The 21,416-nt window shown below is 37.0% G+C and overlaps 2 protein-coding genes across 2 annotated transcripts; one reads left to right on the top strand and one right to left on the bottom strand.

Moving 5' to 3' along the window:
• Nucleotides 1-148: 148 nt before the first annotated feature.
• tatdn1 (TatD DNase domain containing 1) lies at nt 149-12,174 on the bottom strand. Its single transcript, XM_007257730.4, has 12 exons — nt 12,090-12,174; nt 11,767-11,832; nt 7,906-7,955; nt 7,757-7,820; nt 5,703-5,846; nt 4,898-4,940; nt 4,227-4,312; nt 4,081-4,121; nt 2,199-2,275; nt 885-955; nt 543-669; nt 149-329 (listed from the first exon to the last, which is right to left on the bottom strand). The coding sequence occupies exons 1-12, from the start codon at nt 12,172-12,174 to the stop codon at nt 227-229; spliced, it is 957 nt and encodes a 318-aa protein (XP_007257792.3). The 3' UTR covers nt 149-226.
• A 1,309-nt stretch (nt 12,175-13,483) lies between these two features.
• Nucleotides 13,484-19,450, top strand: ndufb9 (NADH:ubiquinone oxidoreductase subunit B9). The gene is made up of 4 exons (XM_007257729.3): nt 13,484-13,636; nt 16,526-16,718; nt 16,803-16,916; nt 19,052-19,450. The coding sequence occupies exons 1-4, from the start codon at nt 13,551-13,553 to the stop codon at nt 19,181-19,183; spliced, it is 525 nt and encodes a 174-aa protein (XP_007257791.1). The 5' UTR covers nt 13,484-13,550; the 3' UTR covers nt 19,184-19,450.
• The last annotated feature ends 1,966 nt before the right edge of the window (nt 19,451-21,416 follow it).

The raw sequence follows: 21,416 nt of genomic DNA, 5'->3' as shown, positions 1-21,416 counted from the left end.
AACTCATTTTTCAAGTTTTACTTTGTTAAATAAAGGTAAAAAATAAATTAAACAAATCAAATAATGATTTATTAGCAAAATTACACTATATACACAACTTGATTGATTTCAGTAGAAATGCTAAATATATAAAAAAGACAAGACAGTGTTTTCTTCACTTATTTATTAAAATATGTTCCATTTTATACTGTTATAGAGTCACACTAGATCCAGTCTTTCTGTAATATCAGCTTCCAGTGAAGAACACTTTCAGTGTGTTCTGATAGATTGTGTTGGCCATCTCCACAGGGTCCTCGTTCCTCACCGCTGCCATCACCTCCAGCACTTGTCTGAAAAAGATGAGTAGTGGTTTAAAAATATGCATCTTATTAATAAGTGTGTTTGTACCACTTATACATTTAGAATAAACCCAAATAAACAAAGTTAGTGATCAGTAAAATTGATTAGACAAACTAGCCAGTGGATCGAAACTGAAATGATTGGCTTTCAGTCTGACGGTGGTTCTATTTGTTCAGATGTCGTAATGTTGCTCTTTGACCTACATGATATGACAGGGTTCATTCCTGTCCTTCAGACAGTGACCTGATTCCCATTTCTTCTTGGTGGGAAATGTAGTTTTTACAAGCTTGGATCCAGCGTGAGTGTTTTTGATGCCACACCATGGAGCGTCTGGGAGGGCAAACAGAGGCAGAGAGAGGCAGAGGAAAATATAAGAGAAAGAAGAATAAAATGGCTGTAAGGTTTTATATAACAGTAAAAACATTCATATACAGATCCTGCACAGCAAGGTTATTGATTTCATCCCTCATCATCAGCTAAAAACTCAAATGTGTGTTGTTATTTTTAATTATACAAAGAAAAAAAGATGTGATGTGATTTCCAACCTGTCTCTATCATCAGTCTCTCTGTGGGAATTGATTTCATGGCCTCGAGATTTGCCTCTGTCTTCAAAGAGCTGCAATCAGAGAGAGGAATGAAATTGTGTGCCCTTGTAAAAGAAAAGTGTATTAAGTATACATTTTTTAAAAGTATACTTAACATGGAAAAGTACATACTTTTATCATTAAAATCAATACATACTTAAATACATACTAAATGTACTATTTTATAACAACTTATGGCAACTTAAGTATATTTCATTTGTAATTAGGCTATATTTAAATACAACATAAAAGCATATCATTGTGCTTTTGAGAGATTTTTTAATACTTCTGCGAATTACGAACTGCGAGTAGATTTAAGTATGGGTTTTTTTTTTAACACATGTTTTAATAAACTTGAAGTATATTGTAAATGTACTACTTTGCGTATTGATGCACTACTTGTGTACATCTTAATGCTCCTGGAAAATAAACCACACTAAAAATACTATTTAAGCAGGATTTAATGACACTATATATATATTTTCTATCAACACAATGCATCATTTAAAATATTGCTTAAAATACGTTTATGTAAATATAGAGAGAGTATATTTAATGTGTATTTTCATAAAGTATATTAAATTAAAAAGCAATTTTAGTACTCTTTACCTAATTTGAACATATATAACATTTTATTTTTGAACATTTTGAACTTGAACTGATGACGTCCCATTCTGAACCTATAGTCATCATCAGTGTGGAGTCGGTCCCCCTTTGCAGCTCTAACAGCAGGTGTGGAACTCGGCAGTTGTTGATCACTAGTGTGCTGAGACTTTTCCTTTACTGCTGACATATACAGGCAGACTACATGGCTAGGTGCTTGATTTTATACACCTGTGTCAATGAGACTGAATGAAACACCTAATTTAAATGATTATGATGTGTGTCCCAAATCTTCTGTCCACATAATGTAGCTCTTTAAACACTGAAAGGCACTAAAAGACATTCACACACTCCTTAAGGCTAAACTCTAAACTAACTAAAGTAGGAAAAAACAACAGCATACCTGGAACTCTGACTCACAGTCACTAGTCCTAACCACCCAGCAACTTCTCCCAGCATGCACTCTAGAGCTCCTTTTGATCGCTCTGCTAGAATATTTCAGCACTCTCCCGCTCTTCTTCATTATACAGCTGGCAGAGGCTGAGCTGAGACATGCCGAGGAGACATGCCAGCTGAGTAATGAGGCGGTACCCAGTGAGAGTCGTGACAGTCGCCGTGGATCAGCTGATTATTAAAGAGGAGAATGCAGGAGATGCTGCTGCTGCTGCTTACCAGCCATTGATGCCAATATAAAGATCCAGATCTATAAGAGCAGCAGCGTCCTCTTTGGTCCCGTCAAAGGAGTGAACCTGCAAAACAGCAGAGCTTTACATACAGCATGGAAAAAAAAAAAATAATTTCGGGCATTTTCCACTTTTTTAACACTAGTGTCTGACAGTTGCAGCAGCATTTGCTGTTTTTCTTTATATTTCTTATGCTTTTTTTGTTTTCCCTCCTTTTCGACACCTATTTTAACACAGTAAGAACTCTAGACTCTCTCTAATTCTTACAATTCCAGCCTCATGAATCCTGAAATTGTTATCTTGGAATATGGCCGTGTTTATCAGAGAAGAAAAAATCCATTGATGGAATAACCTGGTCTATATTCAGTATATTCAGGTAGTCAGCTGACCTCATTCTTTCAGTATATACTTTTGCTGAACCTAGACCTGCAGACCAACTGCAGCAAGTAGACACTAGGCTTGATGGGTGCATCACTTCTTACAGCTGCCTCTTTTCTTACTCTGATGCTTCATCACTCTGGAACAGTGTCTCATCACATGAACTTCTTCCATTGCTCCAGAGTCCGATCTTTGTGATCCCTAGCAAATTGAAGCTGTTTTTGTCATTTAGCCTCACTGATAAATGATTTTCTTAAGGCTACACAGCTGTTTAGTCCCAATTCCTTCAGTTCCCTTCGCATTGTGTGTGGAAATGCTCTTACTTTCACTATTAAACATATCCCTGAGTTCTATTGTTGTTTTTTTTACAATTTGATTTCACCATTTGATGGCTGATCACCATTATTAAGACTTTTCTCAGCACTTTCCTGGAAGATGATGTCCTGTCCTTCCAGTTTTTATTGGACAGTTCTTAACCTGTTTTTAGTAGTTTCAGCATCTCCTTATCTGTTTTCTTTGCTTGATGAATTCCAATAACTTGACCCTTCGGAAAAGCATTAACATCTTTTTCACGACCGCAGGTTCGGAGGAGTCTTTCAACATGGTTGTTTAACAAATGACACGCTACTCACTGCATCAGTTAGGGTGATATTACCTAGCGTTTCGTCCCGCATTGCTTGTTTTAACACTGTAAACGAGAAGGCCACAGTCCCATATACTCACCTCTGAATGGTGAAATAGCTAACTAGCACTTAGCCTGGTTAGCAGGCAATTCTAATGCTGCTCCAGCAGTGCTAGCCGGGGTTAGCAGCAGGCTACAGGCCTATAATACTCACCTCTGCACGGCCAAATGGCTAGCGCTTAGTGGGTAAAGCTAATACTGCTGGAGAACTAAACTGAAACTCCTGTATAACTCTGCATTTCAGCAGAGTGGCTTTACTGCTCTTAATAACTGACTGGTAAAAATTCATCATACATAAGGCGCACCGGATTATAAGGCGCACTGACAATGTTTGGGGAACATTAATGTACTTTATATGCCTTTATAGCGCACTGTATCACTGCATCAGTTAGGGTTAAATAACTTGTTGCCAGCTGAAACAAAATCGCCCGTGCAGTAATTATTATCCAATGAGAGGCTCTTACCTACTTGCTTAGTTAAATCCTGGTGGTAAATTTTACACGTGGACTCACTCAGATATTATCTGGACTTTGTACTAAGGGGGCTGGCAAGATAAAGTCCAGGTAAGGTCTGGTACAACTTAAATTATCTGGACATTTGTGTTCACACATTCAGCTCCTCGTGTAAGTTAATGTCGAGAAAAGCTCTGGGTTACTGTGGATTTCAAAAGGGGGCTCAAGGAGTTCATGGACAAGATTCAAAACATTACGATACATTCTTTTATTTCTGGCCTGGATAAGAGCACCTGCCAAACTGTCACAGACTGAAAGGTATGAAGAACAAGGAAAACCAGCTAAAACATTATACTTACCACTCCACCTACACATCTGTCTCTGTTTCTTTTCATTATGTCTGTTGACATTAAAAAAGGGAAAAAGAGTGATATAGAGAGCATTACTATCCCATTTTAGGGGAGTTAAACAAGGACATTCTTCTTCAGTACAGAACTGGACATACCCAGGAACTCTGTGTGTGAGTTTCTGCAGTGAAGGAACATGGGCAGTTTGGTCTCTTCAGCCAAATCAAACTGCTTCTCAAAATACCTGAAAACAAGTAACGCAGACAGGGGCACATACTTAAACATCACACCATAACATAGAGCTGGACAATACAGCTCTGAAAAAAAAAATAAGAGACCACTTAAAAATTATGAGTTTCTTTGATTTTACCAAATTGAAAACCTCTGAAATATAATCAAGAGGAAAGAGTGCCATCTACCCACCCAGAAAGAGCAATTGTGCCAACTGTGCTATCTCGGGGCTCCAGCAGCTGATGACAAGCTGCATGAACGGGATTCGAAACAGCGATCTCCCAATAATAGTGGCAGGGCCTTATTTGCCATAGTCATATGTAGAGGTGTGAGTGAGGGAGAGCAGTTTTCATTTTAGGCTACTGATTTTATATCTATTTACAAGCATTCCCAAACGCTTTATTGAAAATTCCTGGAAAACACAACATTACTATTTTCTGAGCATCTGTATGAAGCCTGATAATAAATTATATTGGTTGATGTTAATGACCATGTGAATGTGGCGCTCTTTAAAGTGGTAATGAAACAAACAAACTGATTAAACTGGCAACGATCCAACTAAAAAGAGTGGAAAAGAGTGTAAAGAAGAACTGCTTACTTCAGCTGTGTCTCCTTTGGACAGAATTCCAACCTGTCAAAGTCTGCAGAACATAAGAAAACAAAGAATAAAGTAAAGTAAATGTGATCATTATTCTATGGTGTTCTTGTCACACAAATTTATTTTTATTCCCTTTCATTTGGCAGCTGTTCTTTAAAATGTATGTCAGAATTTTATAATGAACAGACTTATAGAAATGCTTCAGTATATAATTTGGAATAGAATCTTTTTACATTGACTTGCATTGAAAATTAAGACTTTTATTACATGCAAACACAGTGTGTTTATTTCCTCCATTAAATGTTTATTTCCTCCATTAAAGCTCTCAATCTCAGTCCCTCTCCAAACATGCAAGGAAATACCACCATTTTTAAAATGTTTTAAATCATGAATTTAATTATGATCAATTACTGAATACTGCTGTGATAATTACAATTACTTTTATTCAAGTGATTGACTTCGCTAACAAAAATACAATTTAATTTTACCATTGTAACACTTAATAATTTATGTACTTTTTGTTGCGGTCAAACTTTATTAAGTTTTAATTAATTATATTAATTAATTACACCACCAAGTATGAGTTACTGATTCCAAATAAATAGCATGCTTTAATGTTGACAACCCCATTTTTTACTTATTGTTAACTTTGCATTTTATAACCTGCATTTTATCACTTTCTGTAAAGCACTTTGAGCAAATATATTTAAGAAATGTGCTCCATTATTATTATTATTATTATTATTATTATTATTATTATTATTATTATTATTATTATTATTATTATTATTATTAATGCATTTACCCAGGCCACACTCCCCGACAGCCACCACTTTCCCCCTGTTGTTGAGGGCCAGCTCTCTGAGTTGACTGAAGTACTGCTCTGCCCCCTTCTGCTCAAACTCAGCACAGCGAGTAGGATGGCAGCCAACAGTGCTGAAGAACTCCTCTAGAGAGAGACAGATGGGATATGCATGTGATTAGAAACATAAAGAGGAATCAAAAGCTTATTAATACCTGATATACAAATCCTATAGGCTCAGAAAAAAAACATAGTTGGTAACTAAATACTCATCCTCAGACTTTTTTTGTTTATCATTTTATTTCTAATTTTTTCCCATTTTCTCCCCAATTTACATGGCCAATTACCCCACCCACTCATTAGGACTCCCCCTATCACTAGTAATGCCCCAACACACCAGGAGGATGAAGACTAACACATGCTTTCTCCGATACATGTGAAGTCAGCCACCGCTTCTTTTTGAGCTGCTGCTGATGCAGCATTGCTGAGCAGCATCACAGCGCGCTCGGAGGAAAGCACAGCGACTCGGTTCCGGTACATCAGCTCACAGACGCCCTGTGCTGCAGACATCACCCTAGGAGTGATGTGGGGAGAGAGCGCCATCTACCCACCCGGAGGGAGCAGGGCCAATTTTCCTCCCTCTGAGCGCCGGCAGCTTGATGGCCACTCTGCGCCATCCTCAGACATTTAAAGAACTGTACACACTCATTCCCTTTACCAACCTTAAGCTTTATACCTCTATATTTGCACTACTGTTTATATGTGTTCTGTTTATGCTGGTATTGTCATTCCCTCTCAATCCCTCCCTCATCACTATCGCACTATTATTCTGTGCCTCTTGTCTCACTTATGTCTATATCTGTGACCTTGTTGTAATGTACATATAGTGTCTCTCATTCTTTTAGATCATATATTTTTATCTTGCCGTACTTGCTGTAACTTTGGGAAGGAGAGTAACGTAATTTCAATTCTCTATATGTGCTGTACAAATGCAGTATTTTATATTTTTTAATTTTTCCCATTTTCTCCCCAATTTACATGGCCAATTACCCAACCCATTCACTAGGACTCCCCCTATCATTAGTGATGCCCCAACACACCAGGAGGGTGAAGACTAACACATGCTTCCTCTGATACATGTGAAGTCAGCCACCTCTTCTTTTCGAGCTGCTGCTGATGCAGCATTACCGAGCAGCTTCACAGAGTGCTCGGAGGAAAGCACAGCGCAGCTCACAGATGCCCTGTGCTGTGGACATTACCCTAGGAGTGATGTGGGGAGAGAGCGCCATCTACCCACCCGGAGGCAGCAGGGCCAATTGTGCTCCCTCTGAGCGCCAGCAGCTTGATGGCAAAGCTGCATGAGGGGGGGTTTAAACCTGCGACCTCCTGCTTATAGTGGCAGGGCTTTAGACTGCTGGACCACTCGGTGCCCACAAATGCAGTATTAACAATAAAACTACTTGACTTGATAGTACAGTTTGTTATTGGAGAAAATAAAGCTAACTGCTAACAAACTTCCATAAGCTATGAGGTGTGCTCTCTTCTTTAAGATGTAACCCCTTTCAAGAAAAAGCTTAAAAATACATCTGTTTTCCTGCTCTTCTTTGCACACTGTTAGTACATTATTTCTTCTTGTATTGATTTTTTTGTTCTTAGTTTTCATTATTTGTATATTCTTTTAATTATGATGTCTTGAGATTTTCTTTTTAAATTATTCTGTATCATGTCTTAAATTTTAAATTTCTTATATTACAATTTTATCCATTTTAATTCTGTTATAAAAATTTCATTTTTCCCTTTCATTTATAATTTCTAAGGGCTCCAAGTGATCCATCAGACTAAGGCTCTGCCACAGAACGTAAGATTTCTTTCACTTGTCTCTTCACATGGACAATTCTAGCCAGATACTGCCGGTCACAATATTTACCACGCTCTGTGCTGCACTGTCCACTGTAGGTGGTAATATTACCCTTCTAGGATGTATTCCTGGTACACAAATGGATCACAGTGTGGATCGAGGATAATAAATATTTAACCAATCTGAATTTGATTTATACCTCTGGTGTTGGCCAGTTTCAGAGCTTCTGTGCTGTCCTCCAGGTTTCCTCCAGTGATCATGAACTGAAAACACACAGGATCTTTTTCAGCAGGGTTTTATGAGAACATAGAATTAGCCATTGGCAGAAATCTGGGGAATGAACTGTACCTTTTCAACACCAACTTTCAGAGCTCGTTCAACAATCTGATGAAAATCATCTAGAAAATAAAACAAGACAGTAGACTTTAGGAAGCTCTGAACCTTTTTCTGAACCAGGATGATCCTTTCTCTGAGGTACCATCTCAGTTCATCAGGTTTAGATCAGGGGATTTAGTCAGGTGGAGGACTAACACTTTTTTACTGTTTACTACATGATTCTATATGTGTCCCTTAATTGTTTTATTTCTTTATTAGGGGTGGGCAATAGGGCTGTGACGATAATTTTATTACCGCAATACCGCGGTTATGGGACGTCACCGCGGTGATGAGCTCATTACCGTCATTACCGCATTTTTTTATGGCTGTCAAATCTGATTGACTGCGTTTTGAGCGGTAGTAAAATGCTCCATATAAGCACAACTGTGGTGAATTCAGTATTAATATGTCAAGTGTAAGTCCTACACTATAGGGCTGTGCAATATATCAAATATATTTTGATCGCGATAGATATTGGTGTCAAACGATCTCAAAATTCATAATATCGAATATAAATTTTTTTGTCATTTATCTGTGCTGCCGCTGCACTGGCGCGGCAGCGAATGGGTTAAGCAAAACGCGGTGCGTGGTACTCATTGAGGTCCTGCTCACTTCGTCTCCATTGAGGCTGCTGAAGAGAGTGAAGATTAGCAGCACTAATGTTGGCTCGGAAATGGAAGCTACAGGGCAGGCTCAGTAAGTTGAGAAAAAAGGAAGAAAAAGACTCAGAACAGAAGAGAATCATCTGCAAGATTTGCCGGAAAGTGGTGTCTGCACCTCTCGCCAACACATCAAACTAATTCACCCACCTCAAGGTAAACCATAGAGCCATGTAAGGTGTTCCGTGGTCACATTTTGAGAAAGTAAAATATATTAATTCATTGTCTGGCTGCTGGCTGTTCTGCGTGAGCACCGCGGAGAACGCGCGGCATTGCGCCTCAGTCTTGGTAAAAATAGAAAGGTTGGTTGAAGTGTAGTTCAAACAGCAAAGCAATGATATAAAACTATAACCACCATCTTTACTGAAATGTTGTTATCTGACCAAGTCTGAGGTAAAATGCGCTGCGCCTTGTCTCTTTCACAGCACGCGGAACTGAGTTCAGAACCGCTACAAATATAACCATATGAAACTCAGTTCAGATAAATAAACTTCAGATGAGTAAGGACACGTAAAGTGAAACAAAAATTGTCAAACATAAAGGACAGGTTTCTATTATTTTAAAATGGAACTAATGTCTTTTTTTTGGTCGGTTGTCTCTTGCGAGCCGATTTCTTAACGTCACGACATTTTAATCAACATATTATATGACGCGGGTCCCGTCAGGATATCTTGCGGCACAGACAGAACTGAATTGTTATTGGCGGGAACAGGAGTTTAATCAATCCAGAGGATGTGGGAGCACATTAATAAATAGTTAAGAAAATTGTAATAATCACGCAGTGATTCTCATGCACGCAACAAAAAAAACCCTAAGCACAAAAAAGGAGCGGAGAATGGACCGACACGCGCACACACACACCGATTTTTTTTTTGTAATGTGGTAAGAAACGTGACCGCGCGCGGTTTTAATAAATATTTTTTTTAATTTTAAGCACTAAATGTAATTTATTAAATTTATTTAGGACCGCGGGGCAGGTGCGGCAAAACTGTGTATGTGGCGGGCTGATGCGGGATTAAAAGAAGGATTTTTTTTGCGGAACGGTAACGGGACAAAAAAGAAATGATGTCTGAATTAATTTCCTCCAATCGAATATAATTTAACATGGTTTAAGAATATAAAATAATTTATAAACAAACGAAATATTTAATATTGAGCTAATAGCCCAAGTGCAAAAATACAAAATCTGTAATACTCTGCACTGCACAATTCAAACGAAATAGCCGTAACGCAGCTGCGCTCCTGCCCTGCGATGCAGCCGAAGCCTGGGCAGCAGCAGAAATTCTGGGGTGAAAACTACATAACTACACAACATAAGGATACATAATGCACTCCAAATATTCAGGAGGGAAGTGAAATAAATGATACTGTACAGATATAATCTGTATCTAGTAGATATTTAATGAGAAATAAGAAGAGTGTGAATAAAAAAAAAAACAGACGCCTATCACAGACTTCTTGAGCCTTGAGCCCGAACGGCCCGAGGAAAGGGGTGAGAAATATATTTTTTTCGGGGCCGGGGGTCAGTGGAAAATTTTGCTGTGGATTAATTCGTCTTTTTTTTTTAAACGAATATTAGAATATTCGCTACCAATTACTGCCGAATATCCTGAGCTCAAAACCGCTATTCGGGCCAGCCCTAAAATAGATCTATGGATGGAGAAGTGGGAGGCGGACAAGCTCCTCCTTCAAAAAGTCTGCACGGAAAAAGACAGGTTAGCTGTACAATGACGAATTATACAGGCAGCATATGTTCACTTGTTATGCTGTATTTATGGTTTATGTAGAAGTTGTATGTAGGCTGTATGGTTTGAAGAATAAAGATTTGTTACCAATAAATTTGCGGTGTTTTTTTTTTTTTTTTTGGGGGGGGGGGGGGGGGGGGGGTTGGGGTCTCGCGGTTAACCGCAATATCGCGGTGATGCGTTAGTTTTTTACCGCGGTTATAAAAAATCAATACCGCCCCAGCCCTAGTGGGCAATATGGCACTAAAGTTATATCACAATATTTCATGGTATTTTTGCGATAATTACATTCTTGGAGATATAACAAAACACAATTTAGAAAATATATGTTTCAAGAATACACTACTGCAACAAAAAAAATGAAAATTACATTTTATTATTGCATATGTTATGATATGGCACACCCCTAACTGATATATTAAAAGTTTCAAGAATTTTATCAAATTTGTAATAGAAGTCAATGATCCAGAATGTCATGATACTAATAATGCACTCCAAATAGGGGTAAAAATAATATCACCAACATTTTTGAACATGGTGAACTATATTATACCCTGAAATATCGTGCCATATCACCCACTCCTAATTATCAAATCAAGGTACTATTTTTATACTGTTTTTAGCAAAAGAAAATTCACACTGTTCTTATTTCCCATTATATATATACTAGAGACAGATTATATCTGTCCAGTATCATTTTATTTTACATTAATCCTGGATATATGGAGATATTTGGAGTGCATTATTATTAGTATCATGACATTCTGGATCATTGACTTCTGTTTAAAATCTGATGAAATTCTTGTATTTTTTAAAATCTCAGTTAGGGGTGTGCCCTATAATATCATATGCAATAATAAAATTTCATTTTCATTTTGTTGCAGTAGTGTATTCTTGAAATAATTCAGTGTTTTGTCATATTGTTAAGAGTATCATTATCGCAAAAATACCATGAAATATCGTGATATTATTTGAGCACCATATCGCTCACCCCTAACTCCAAATATCTCAATATATCCAGGATTAAAGTAAAATAAATTATACTTGACAGATATAATCTGTCTATAATAGACATATAATGGGAAATGAGGACAGTGGGAAGTTTTCTTTTGCTAAAAACAGCAAAAAAGTATTGATATAGTAGTGGTGTGATAATTAGGGGTGGGTGATATGGCACGATATCTCAGGGAATAATATCAAGTTTACGATATTCAAAATGTTGGCGATATTATTGTGTACGATACGATATGGCACAACCATAGTCTTTAATATTAATCTACAATGTAGAAAATTAATTAAATAAAGAAATAAAGAGAAACATTAAACAAGAAAGTGTGTGAAAACTTTTGACTAGTACTGTTTGTTCTGAAAAGACAATATTTAATTTAATTTAATTTATTTAAATATTGCACATGCATTGTTTTTATTACCTTCATGTTTCTGATTCCCCCTGTAGACTCCTCTGAACATGGGATCAGTGAGGTTAATACCTATATCTGCAGAGAACAAAGAGAAGTTAACATCAGCTGTTAAATATATCAGTATAAAATCCCAGATTAACATTTCTATATATTAAAAAAAACTCTATATAAACTCTATAAACAGCAGCAGTAGCAGGAGATAGTTAGCCCAGCTGCTGCTCCTGTCAGCATGCAGAGTGAGTTTCTCCTCTGGTAAATGAATGAACCAGGCTAAGATGTTCAGACTGTGGTACAGCTGAACAGTAGAACAGTGATATTTAGCTGTTAATTACCGATAAACCTGAAGTTAGACATTATCAATGTGGCAGAAGCAGCAACAGCAGCAGATCTACTGAACCTAAAGGCGAGTTTCAGCATTTCCATAAACCACCTACCGTAATACCCCGAAATGATGTGCATTTAAAAAAAATAACACATATTAAATAGTACATGCATTTGAAAAGCAGGATTTATATAAAAAAGATAATAGTATATTAATTAAATAGAATATTAATAGTACATTTGATAACAAAGTAATGACATTATTTGTTTTACAAATGTATTAGTAAATTAAATGTCACTTTTGTAAGTAAGCTTGAAGATTTGTCTAAAAAACAAAACTATGACAGTTGTGGTATTCTAACATGCTATTGTTGTTATTGCCCCAAATCCTCGGTTTTTATTCCTAAAATTAAGATATTTTGTGCCTGATTTATAAATCTATTTTTTTGCACTCATTTTACTTGGAAACTGTTGATAGTTTTGCTTTTTTAAATTAAATAAATTAAATCTTATTCAGTAAGAGATGTTTGATTTATCTTTGTTTATAGAATATTGTGGAGAATATGTGTTAGATAATAATATAATATTTTGTCTAATATATTGTTCAGTCCCATGGTATATTCATCAGGAGTTTTTCAGCGTATTTTTTTCAATAACAATATTTCTGACAATATGAAAAAATACATTTGCAAACTTACCAATAGTCTGCTTTTGTATAAAATAATAACTATGCAATACAATAAATACATATAAAAGTGCAGGAATTTTCACAGTACTAAAGTGCAAAACATATACACTACAAATCTTTAAAATATTTATAAAACCCTTTAAGCTTCACATTAAATAATAGAATATGTAATAATAGTAATGATAATAGTACTCAGACAGACAGACAGATAGATAGATTCATTCAGGTACTTTATTATTGGAAATTCTACACATCCAGTAGTATATATACATAGTACATAGAAATTACAAATTAAGATATAGGTAAAGATAAAATATAATATAAAGTATAAAAGTATGAAAGTAGAGTCTTTTAGTGTGTGTAATGGGGTAGTGTAGTTAAACACAGTAAAGAAGTAAAACAACAATCTACACTAGTTGTTGTGCATATTGAGAAGATGACTAATAATAATAATAATAATAATAATAATAATAATAATAATAATAATAATAATAATAATAATAAAATTTGGTTTAATAATAATAATAATTTGTTGTTTTTTTTTTGTATTAGTGCTATCCTGCTGTAGAATAATGACCTAAAACTCCACACAAGCATTATTTTGAGGCATAAAGTTCCTGAAATCATTGTCCAAATCACAAAAAAACACTGATTTTATTTAGTTAATCAGAGCAGCAGCAGTAATACATATTTATTATTTTAAAATGCGCGTTTTCCCCGTTATTACGGTGGACCTTGATGACACTTCAGTCTCCCACAATCCCTCAGCGGCGCAGTGGAGATCATGGCTGCGTATTTAACCCACCAGCAGAAAGTTCTGCGGCTCTATAAGAAGTCCCTTCGGCACCTGGAGTCCTGGTGCATCTTCAGGTACAGTGCAGCAGTCTGCTTTACCTGTACAGGTGATTTATAGTAGAGATAAAGTGAGATCTGCGCGGGTTAAGCGGGTAAACCGGGCCGCTCAGCGCCGGAGGAGCGTCCGGACGTTCAGGTCATTCACTGTTAGCGCTGTAGCTCCGCTATCCTGCTCAATTTATCCATTAAACACTTTAAATACTCATATTTACATTAAAACACAGCTCTGGAGACCTAATTTTGAGGTCTTTATCATATAAGATCCATAATCTGTATTTAAAATTCAGATTAGCTGTGCAGTTTGTTTGGAAAAGGTAGATTCGTGTGTTATTTTAGAACTTTCCCGTTCCACCTTAAATATTGCCGTTGCTACTGTCTGGAGACTGTGTACGTATTTACATCAGCTGTTGCTGTATTTAAGGTGGAACGGTGTTATTGAGCTAGATACACACTAATGAAGCTGGAACTGTGTAAAAAATAAAAGTAGCTTAGCTTAATTTGGTTTAGTTTAATTTGTCATGCTTGTTTATTTTGTCAGGGGTCATACGCTAAATTTGTTAATTTAAAAATAAAAAGAGATCCTTTATATTAAGAGAAATGCATAAATATGTAATATAAACATATCATTTCAGTACGAGTATAATTAGCCAAAAGCAGTGTGTAAGGTCGGTGGAGGAGAACATGCCAAGATGCATGAAACTGTTATTAAAAACCAAAATATTGATTTCTGAACTCTTAAAACTTAATGAATATGAACTTTTATTTCAGTCATTTTTCATTTTATGCAAATAAATGCTCTAAATGACAATTTTTATTTGGAATTTGGAATAAATGTTGTCTGTAGTTTATAGAATAAAACCACAATGTTCATTTTACTCAAACATAAACCTATAAATAGCAAAATCAGAGAAACTGATTCTCTTAATCTTAATGTTTGTCCAGAACTGTATATAAATTAGTTGGGGTCTATCAATATATATTTTTTTTCGATAAATCACAACAGTATTCTGTAATTAACTACAAGTAATCGTGCATGTGCTTCTTAAGTCACAAGTTTTTGTAGTGAATATTTAAATGTAAATAAAATAATGAATGTAAGAAATAAGAAAAACAATTATATTTACATTTTTGGTGTTAATTAAAATACTAGTACGCACTTGTATGTTTGAGGGGAGATAAAGCCAACGTGGGACGCTGGAATAAAGAATGCATGATAAATTGGATAGAGGACACTTTTTTTTTTTTTTTTTTTTTTTTTTTTTTTTACTTTATTGTAAAAATTTCAGGTTGGTTGTAAGGATTTCTGAATTAATTTGCTGAGTATAAAAGATCATTTTCACACCTGTAGTTGGTATTTATAGTCTGGATCAGTTAATGAGTTTGTTTATTTGGAGCGTTTCTCCTTCTGTTTGGTTTGGGTTCACACAGGCATAAACCTAAACGCACCAAAGTGCAGAGCAGATGTACATGTAGTAAAACATAGTGTTGTGGCTGTGAGCAGTGAATCCTGCACAGACTGCGCTCAGTGTGTAAACAGCATGGAGCAGCAGAGACAGCGCTTGGTCATAGCTGTATATTGTCTGGCTAGTATATCAGATTAAACTGTGCCTTATCAGCAGTTTAGCACCATTTAAAAGAGGTTTATTTGATAGCTGGGAAATTCACTCTACAAAACTCATGACAGATACTGACAAATATAAATACCAAATATTATGAGCAAAAATGTGCACTAATTGACTTAGCATATATCCATATACAGAGAACATCCCTCACATTTTCCTAAACATTTTATAATATATTCTCATGGAACAATACTAAAGATATGTTATCAATCTTTTTGGAGCCTAGGCCATCTTTGTGGGGAGCAGCAATTCTGTTTCTCACATCCTCAGAGAGTTCTTTGCTATGAGTTGACCAGTATGAGAGATTTTTCCCCAAAACACCAGATTTAACAACCCGTTTTCACTTAGTGGTTTTCACTTTTAACTTTTTCCCCGTTTTTACTTTTGTTGCCAGGGGTTTAGACATTAATGGCTGTGTGTTGAGGTATTTTGAAGGCATAGCAAATTTACACTGTTAAACAAGCTGTACATTTTCAGTGTTGTCCCATGAATAGGTACAATAAGATATTAACAAAAATTTGAGAAGTTTACTCACTTTTTTGTGAGATACTGTATCTACATATTTCCTCTTAGAATCATTTATCTTTCTTACTTTTAACCCTTTAAAACATTGTTAGTTCTGTCAAAAACTTGCTTTGACATTTCCCTCAGGTTTTTTTTAATACGAATATTATTAGATTAATGTAATAACTTTTTTTTTCAAGGATATTTAGGTTTTACACAGCATTGTTAGTAGAACAAAACTGCAGTGTTTTCCTGAATAAGATGTATATTTACTATACTTTAATTTAATATTCAACGTGTAAACTAAATTTTAGGAGGTTTAATTTAGTATATCTAAGTTATAAGTAATTGGTTGAAAGTAAAGTTTTGCTTTGTCTTGATCCTTTGCATTTTTGCATGCAAAAATGATTCTAACCTATATTTAAAAAAACAAATCCTAATTGTAAAAAAAGAATAGCTTGTCCTTGGTTTTAAGCAAGCAGTTCCAATAGATTTCAGTTTCACTCTTACCCCTTAATATTCAGATACTATATTGCTAACCATCATGTTATATGTTAGAAGATATATTAATTTAAGTGGATTTATATAAAAGGGGCATTGTAATATTTAATAAATCCTCTGTAATGGATCTACCCTGCTTTATACATTTTAGCCGTCTTAATAAATATTATATTTTTCCATGCTTTTACATTTGAATATGTATTAAAAGTATATGCAGTTTTTGACTTGACTATAATTCCAATTATATAATTAATATGTATATATATTTTTGTTTTAGGGATAAGTATCGTTTCTATGCCTGCCTCCTGAGAGGACGGTTCGATGAGAATAAGGGTGAGAAAGACATGGTGAAAGCCACCAAGATGCTGAAAGCTGGAGAAGAGGAGTTCTGGGCTAACCAGCATCCTCAGCCCTACCTGTTCCCCGACTCACCTGGTGGAACCTCTTACGAGAGATACGAATGCTACAAGGTTAGAAGCTCAGCTTTATTAGTTCTGTCCTACTTTTACTTCATAGAATAGAGTTTACTGATCTGTGTTCTGTGGTTCTTGCAGGTTCCTGAATGGTGTCTGGACCACTGGCACCCCTCTGAGAAGGCCCAGTACCCTGACTACTTCGCAAAGAGAGAGCAGTGGAAGAAGCTGAGAGCCCAGAGCTGGGAGAGAGAGGTGCGTATCTGCTCTTAAAGGAACAGTATGTACTGAAACAATTGTAACTAAATTGAATCATTATTGGGTTAAACCTTTGATTTCATGTCATTTCTGTGGTGCTGGTTCCTGCATAGGTAGTACACTGATTTGGCCCATTTGTTCCTCCACATGTTAGCATGTTGTAGCTTGGCAGCATTAGCCAGCACTTGTCTGGATCACTTTACCTAACAGAAATACCCACTTCCTTAAAGGAGGACTCTGGTGTAAAATTGACTTTGGTAGGCTATGTGGAGGCAGGCTATGTGGAGTGTATGTATATATAAATATGAAAATATCAGTACAAAGATGGTGGTGATTTTTTTTTTTATCCTGGACTATATCATGGATGTAAACAGTGTTTTTAAATAAGCTTCTTGTGCACTTTTATTTTGTGCACAAATTATTAATGCTTTGATTTAAATGTCAGGGCTCTCAGGATTCTACCAAGGAGGTATGAAGCCACTTTGAGTCTGGATAACAGAGTAAAAAGCAATTTATTGGGGCAAGATATGCCACGATACGGCTGTTATACAGAGTGCTGGGCAAAAAGCACAAAATTACTGGACCTCAGAAAGATGTAGGAGAGCGGAGGTTTGCTATGCAACAAAAGCTAAGTCAATTTTGACAAAAGTCAATTTTACATCTGACTTTTTACACTTTTATCCAGGATCATTGGTAGAATCCAGAGAGTTGTCCTTTAATCAAATTTAGTTTCATTAATATACACTACTGGTCAAAAGTTTTAGAATATACCCACTTGTTTCCATTATTCCTCAGGTCCAGTTAATGACCAGAAATGGTACAAAATTAATTGAACTGCCAGGGACTTAAAGAAACACAAATAAGCTAAAATCTGAAGGAATTTTAGTATTTGTTTAGAATTGTCTGTAATAAAGAAGTGCTGAAACAGGTTGTGTTACTGCACTCTCTACTGCAGCATTTACACACTTTCATCATAATAACTAGAAAAAGACACAAACACAGAACTCTGTAACTGTTAAAAGTAGACGTTTTTATCTTTAGAGAAATTACAGATAAAGCCACATTCAAAAGATTCTTAAAACTGGAGAAAACTGGTACATTACATTACATTACATTACATTACATTACATTACATTACATTTGGCAGACGCTTTTGTCCAAAGCGACTTACAATAGTCAAGTACAATGTAAAATAAGTTTAAAGGAAAGAGAAGGTACAGGAAGAGTCACGTCTGGCTGACCCACATGCAAACAGCTTTAGCCTTTAGCTCAGATTAACATGATTGATGTTAACATGAAGTCTCAGTTTCAGCAGTGAAGAGAATAATTAGAGTTAGTCTGACAAGTAAAATGATTAGCAGTCATTGATAATATGATAAAAAAAGCAGCTTGTCTTGGCAGTACAGCACGAATACTGGACTATTTAACAATAGGGGTGCTCTAAAACGTTTGACCAGTAGTGTATAATCACACATCCTGATTATATTGGTACAGAGTGAGTTAGTACAGAGCAGAGACTGTAAAAAAAGATGGACGTCGTGTCGCCGTTCCCATTCATTTAATGAAAATGAAGCCAAAATCTTCCACCATGTTGGCGATCCTGACACCCGAGTCTGCGCAGTAGAGGCCAGAGGAGGGAGAAAGACTGTGGAGATTAGGCTACTCATTTAAATAACCCCGCCCCTGAGGGCTGCCTCGAGGTCACAGGCTGCAGGGCGGAGCAGAGCGGAGCTGCCGTTCTGTTATTGGTCCCGCCCATAACCAGCCCTTTTACAATAACCACACCTTTTTTGAATAGAGCTGAATAACCTTCTTAAAAACGAATTCTGTGGGGATATAAAAATGTAACAATATAAGCAGAGGTTACACTAGCTGCTGCATTTAAATAATGGAGGTAGAATTACAGTATATTAGAAAAAAACGTGATTGAATGTTGTCTGTTTTGCCATTGAAACCTATGGGGGTGGGTGGAGTTACACAGCTTTCTGAACCGAACAGCAGGGGGCGCCCGACCTGTGGTGGCTTCACTTTTGAGAGACGATGCTCTGTCCAGCTATATACAGTCTATGGTACAGAGAATATAACACACAGATGCTTGTTGAAGCCTGTTGGGTGGATCTGGTTGTTTACAGGTCCAGCAGTTGCAGGAGGAGACTCCAGCTGATGGTCCCAAATCCGAGGCTCTTCCTCCAGCCCGCAGGGAGGGCGACCTCCCCCCTCTGTGGTGGCAGTACGTGACCCGTCCCAGAGAGCGCCCCATGTAAACGGCATCCACGCATCGCAAACCACACACAGACACACACACTGCATCACTCAGTCCTCTCACCCGTGTCCTCAGAGTGCACTCCTGGATCAGTGTGATGAATCGACTCGACCCTGATCTGTTAGTGTGTTAAATTAACAGAGTGCTGAGTGAAACAGTCTGTGTGTGTAGTTTAGGTAGCTGGAGAGTCAGTGTGTGTGGCTGAACTGTACAGAGAGATAAAGTGCACAGTGTGCAAATCACTAATAAACCTGTTCCATACAAGTGACTCATTTTGTTGTCTTTCTTTCAGGGTTTTATTTTCACATTATCTGTGTTGTTGATAGTTGCATCTAATATCTCACCCTTTATTTCCAGCAGGCAAAGCTGATGAACACCAGATTTAAGTTTATTTGTCTGCACTACTAGAATAAATGAAATGAAATGCAGTATGTGCATCACTTATGTTTGGGATTAGTTTACTTAGTTTTTCTACATCTTCACAAACTGGCTGTTATTCAGCTAAAAATGTACAGGGCTAGACTAGTAATTGTAACCAAGGTAACTTGGCCTTAGTTTCCAGTTAGCTTTTTTTTTTTTTTTTTTTTATAAATAAAAAATGTAAGTTTAAACATTGAGCAAATATTTCACCTTATGATAAATTTTTGTATTGCTTATTTGGTCAAACAAAAAGCCTTAAGTATAAATGCAAATACATATTCACACATTTAAATAGTTACAGAGAGATTAAATGAAATATGGTTTCAAAAATCAATGTGTTCAATAGAACTCAGTGGATTTCTTTCATTTCATTCCACTCCACCTAGAGACAGTTAAGTTAAAAAAAATCCATGAGATCAGCAATTTTAGAAATGCTTACATTTTTCAGATAATCAAAAAAAGGTAAAATCAGGCATAAGATAACCTATGTAAATACAGGTGCTGGTCAACGAATTAGAATAATTTGAAATAGTGCAATCATGAAATTCTTTGAATGCATTTTTTGTGCAGAAAGCAGATCAGGTGTTCACCGCACCTGTCCTACTCGTTAGACTAATCACAGAACTCGTTACCTGGAAAAAAATTTGCTCAGCTGAGCTTTCCAAAAGGCCCATTTAGGCCATTTAACTGTGACACTGTTGTTTTATTGAATTGGAATAATGGAGAAACCGTTTCATTGAATTAGAATAAATGCTCGAATTTTTGTTTTCTGTGAAGAGTGTTCACTGTGCAGTATAAAGTCAGGGTTGAGTAGAATTTCTAAGTTGTAAAATCAATCATGTGTAAGCAGCGCGACCTCTCAACCGGAATAGTGGCTCAAATTCAAGCCCTTCGCCAACAAGGCTTGACCCAAACTAAAATTGCTGAGCAGCTCTTCCGTCTGCAAAGCTCTCAAGAAAAACTGCAGCAAGCGCACCAACTGTTCCGGCGTCCGAAAAACTTCTGCTAGCGACAACAAGCAGCTGAGAAAGATCGCAGTCAGCAACCGGTTCAAGTCCACTTCCGAGCTCACCGACTTGTGGAACAAGCAGACCGGCGCTGACGTCTCCAGATCAACCACTTACCGTCGTCTGCGCGAACTCGGCTTCAAATCTCGCGTTCCAGCAGTAAAACCGATGCTGAACAAGAAACAAATGGAGAAACGGCTGAAGTGGGCCAAAGAACACGGCGAGTGGACTGCTGAAGACTGGCAGAAAGTGGTCTTCAGTGACGAATCACGCTTCTGCATCTCCTTCGGTGACCAAGGTCCTCGTGTCTGGCGTCGTGGTGGCGAAACCTACAACCACGAGTGCGTGAAAAGATCTGTCAAGTTTCCCCAGAGCGTTATGGTCTGGGGATGCATGTCCGCTCGAGGTGTAGGGAAACTCTGCTGCCTCAAGAAGACTGTCAATGCTGCCGTATATCAAGATGTTCTGGAAACGTTCCTGATTCCGACTGTTGAGGAACAGTTCGGCGAAGAAGACTTCATATTTCAACAGGATCTTGCACCGGCTCATGCGGCAAAGTCGACCAAAGATTGGTTCACTAAAAAACAGCTTGAAGTTTTGGCATGGCCGGCCAACTCGCCTGACCTCAATGTCATTGAAAACCTTTGGGCCATCGTCAAGCGGAAAATTCGCGACAGAAAGCCTACTACGCTGGACCAACTGAAGCAGAACATCGCCACTGCCTGGGTAGCTGTGAGTGCGGAAACTTGCGACAAGCTGGTCAAATCGATGCCGCGGAGACTTCAGGCAGTCATACAAGCCAAGGGG

This window comes from Astyanax mexicanus, chromosome 2 (assembly GCF_023375975.1).
Source record: "Astyanax mexicanus isolate ESR-SI-001 chromosome 2, AstMex3_surface, whole genome shotgun sequence".
Taxonomy (NCBI): Eukaryota; Metazoa; Chordata; class Actinopteri; order Characiformes; family Acestrorhamphidae; genus Astyanax; species Astyanax mexicanus.
The sequence above is the reverse complement of the archived record's forward strand: the minus strand, read 5'-3'. Positions and strand labels throughout refer to the sequence as shown.

Bases quoted from the DNA above. Each gene is read 5' to 3' on its own strand.
- tatdn1 (XM_007257730.4), bottom strand. From the start codon at position 12,174: ATGCTGAAACTCGCCTTTAGGTTCAGTAGATCTGCTGCTGTTGCTGCT. The intron at 5,847-7,756 runs GTATAAATCAAA...GTCTCTCTCTAG, and splicing joins GAAACTGGCCAACACCAGAG to AGGAGTTCTTCAGCACTGTT. The intron at 670-884 runs GTTGGAAATCAC...TTGCCCTCCCAG, and splicing joins GAGACTGATGATAGAGACAG to ACGCTCCATGGTGTGGCATC.
- ndufb9 (XM_007257729.3), top strand. From the start codon at position 13,551: ATGGCTGCGTATTTAACCCACCAGCAGAAAGTTCTGCGGCTCTATAAG. The intron at 16,719-16,802 runs GTTAGAAGCTCA...TGGTTCTTGCAG, and splicing joins AGAGATACGAATGCTACAAG to GTTCCTGAATGGTGTCTGGA. The intron at 16,917-19,051 runs GTGCGTATCTGC...GGTTGTTTACAG, and splicing joins CCCAGAGCTGGGAGAGAGAG to GTCCAGCAGTTGCAGGAGGA.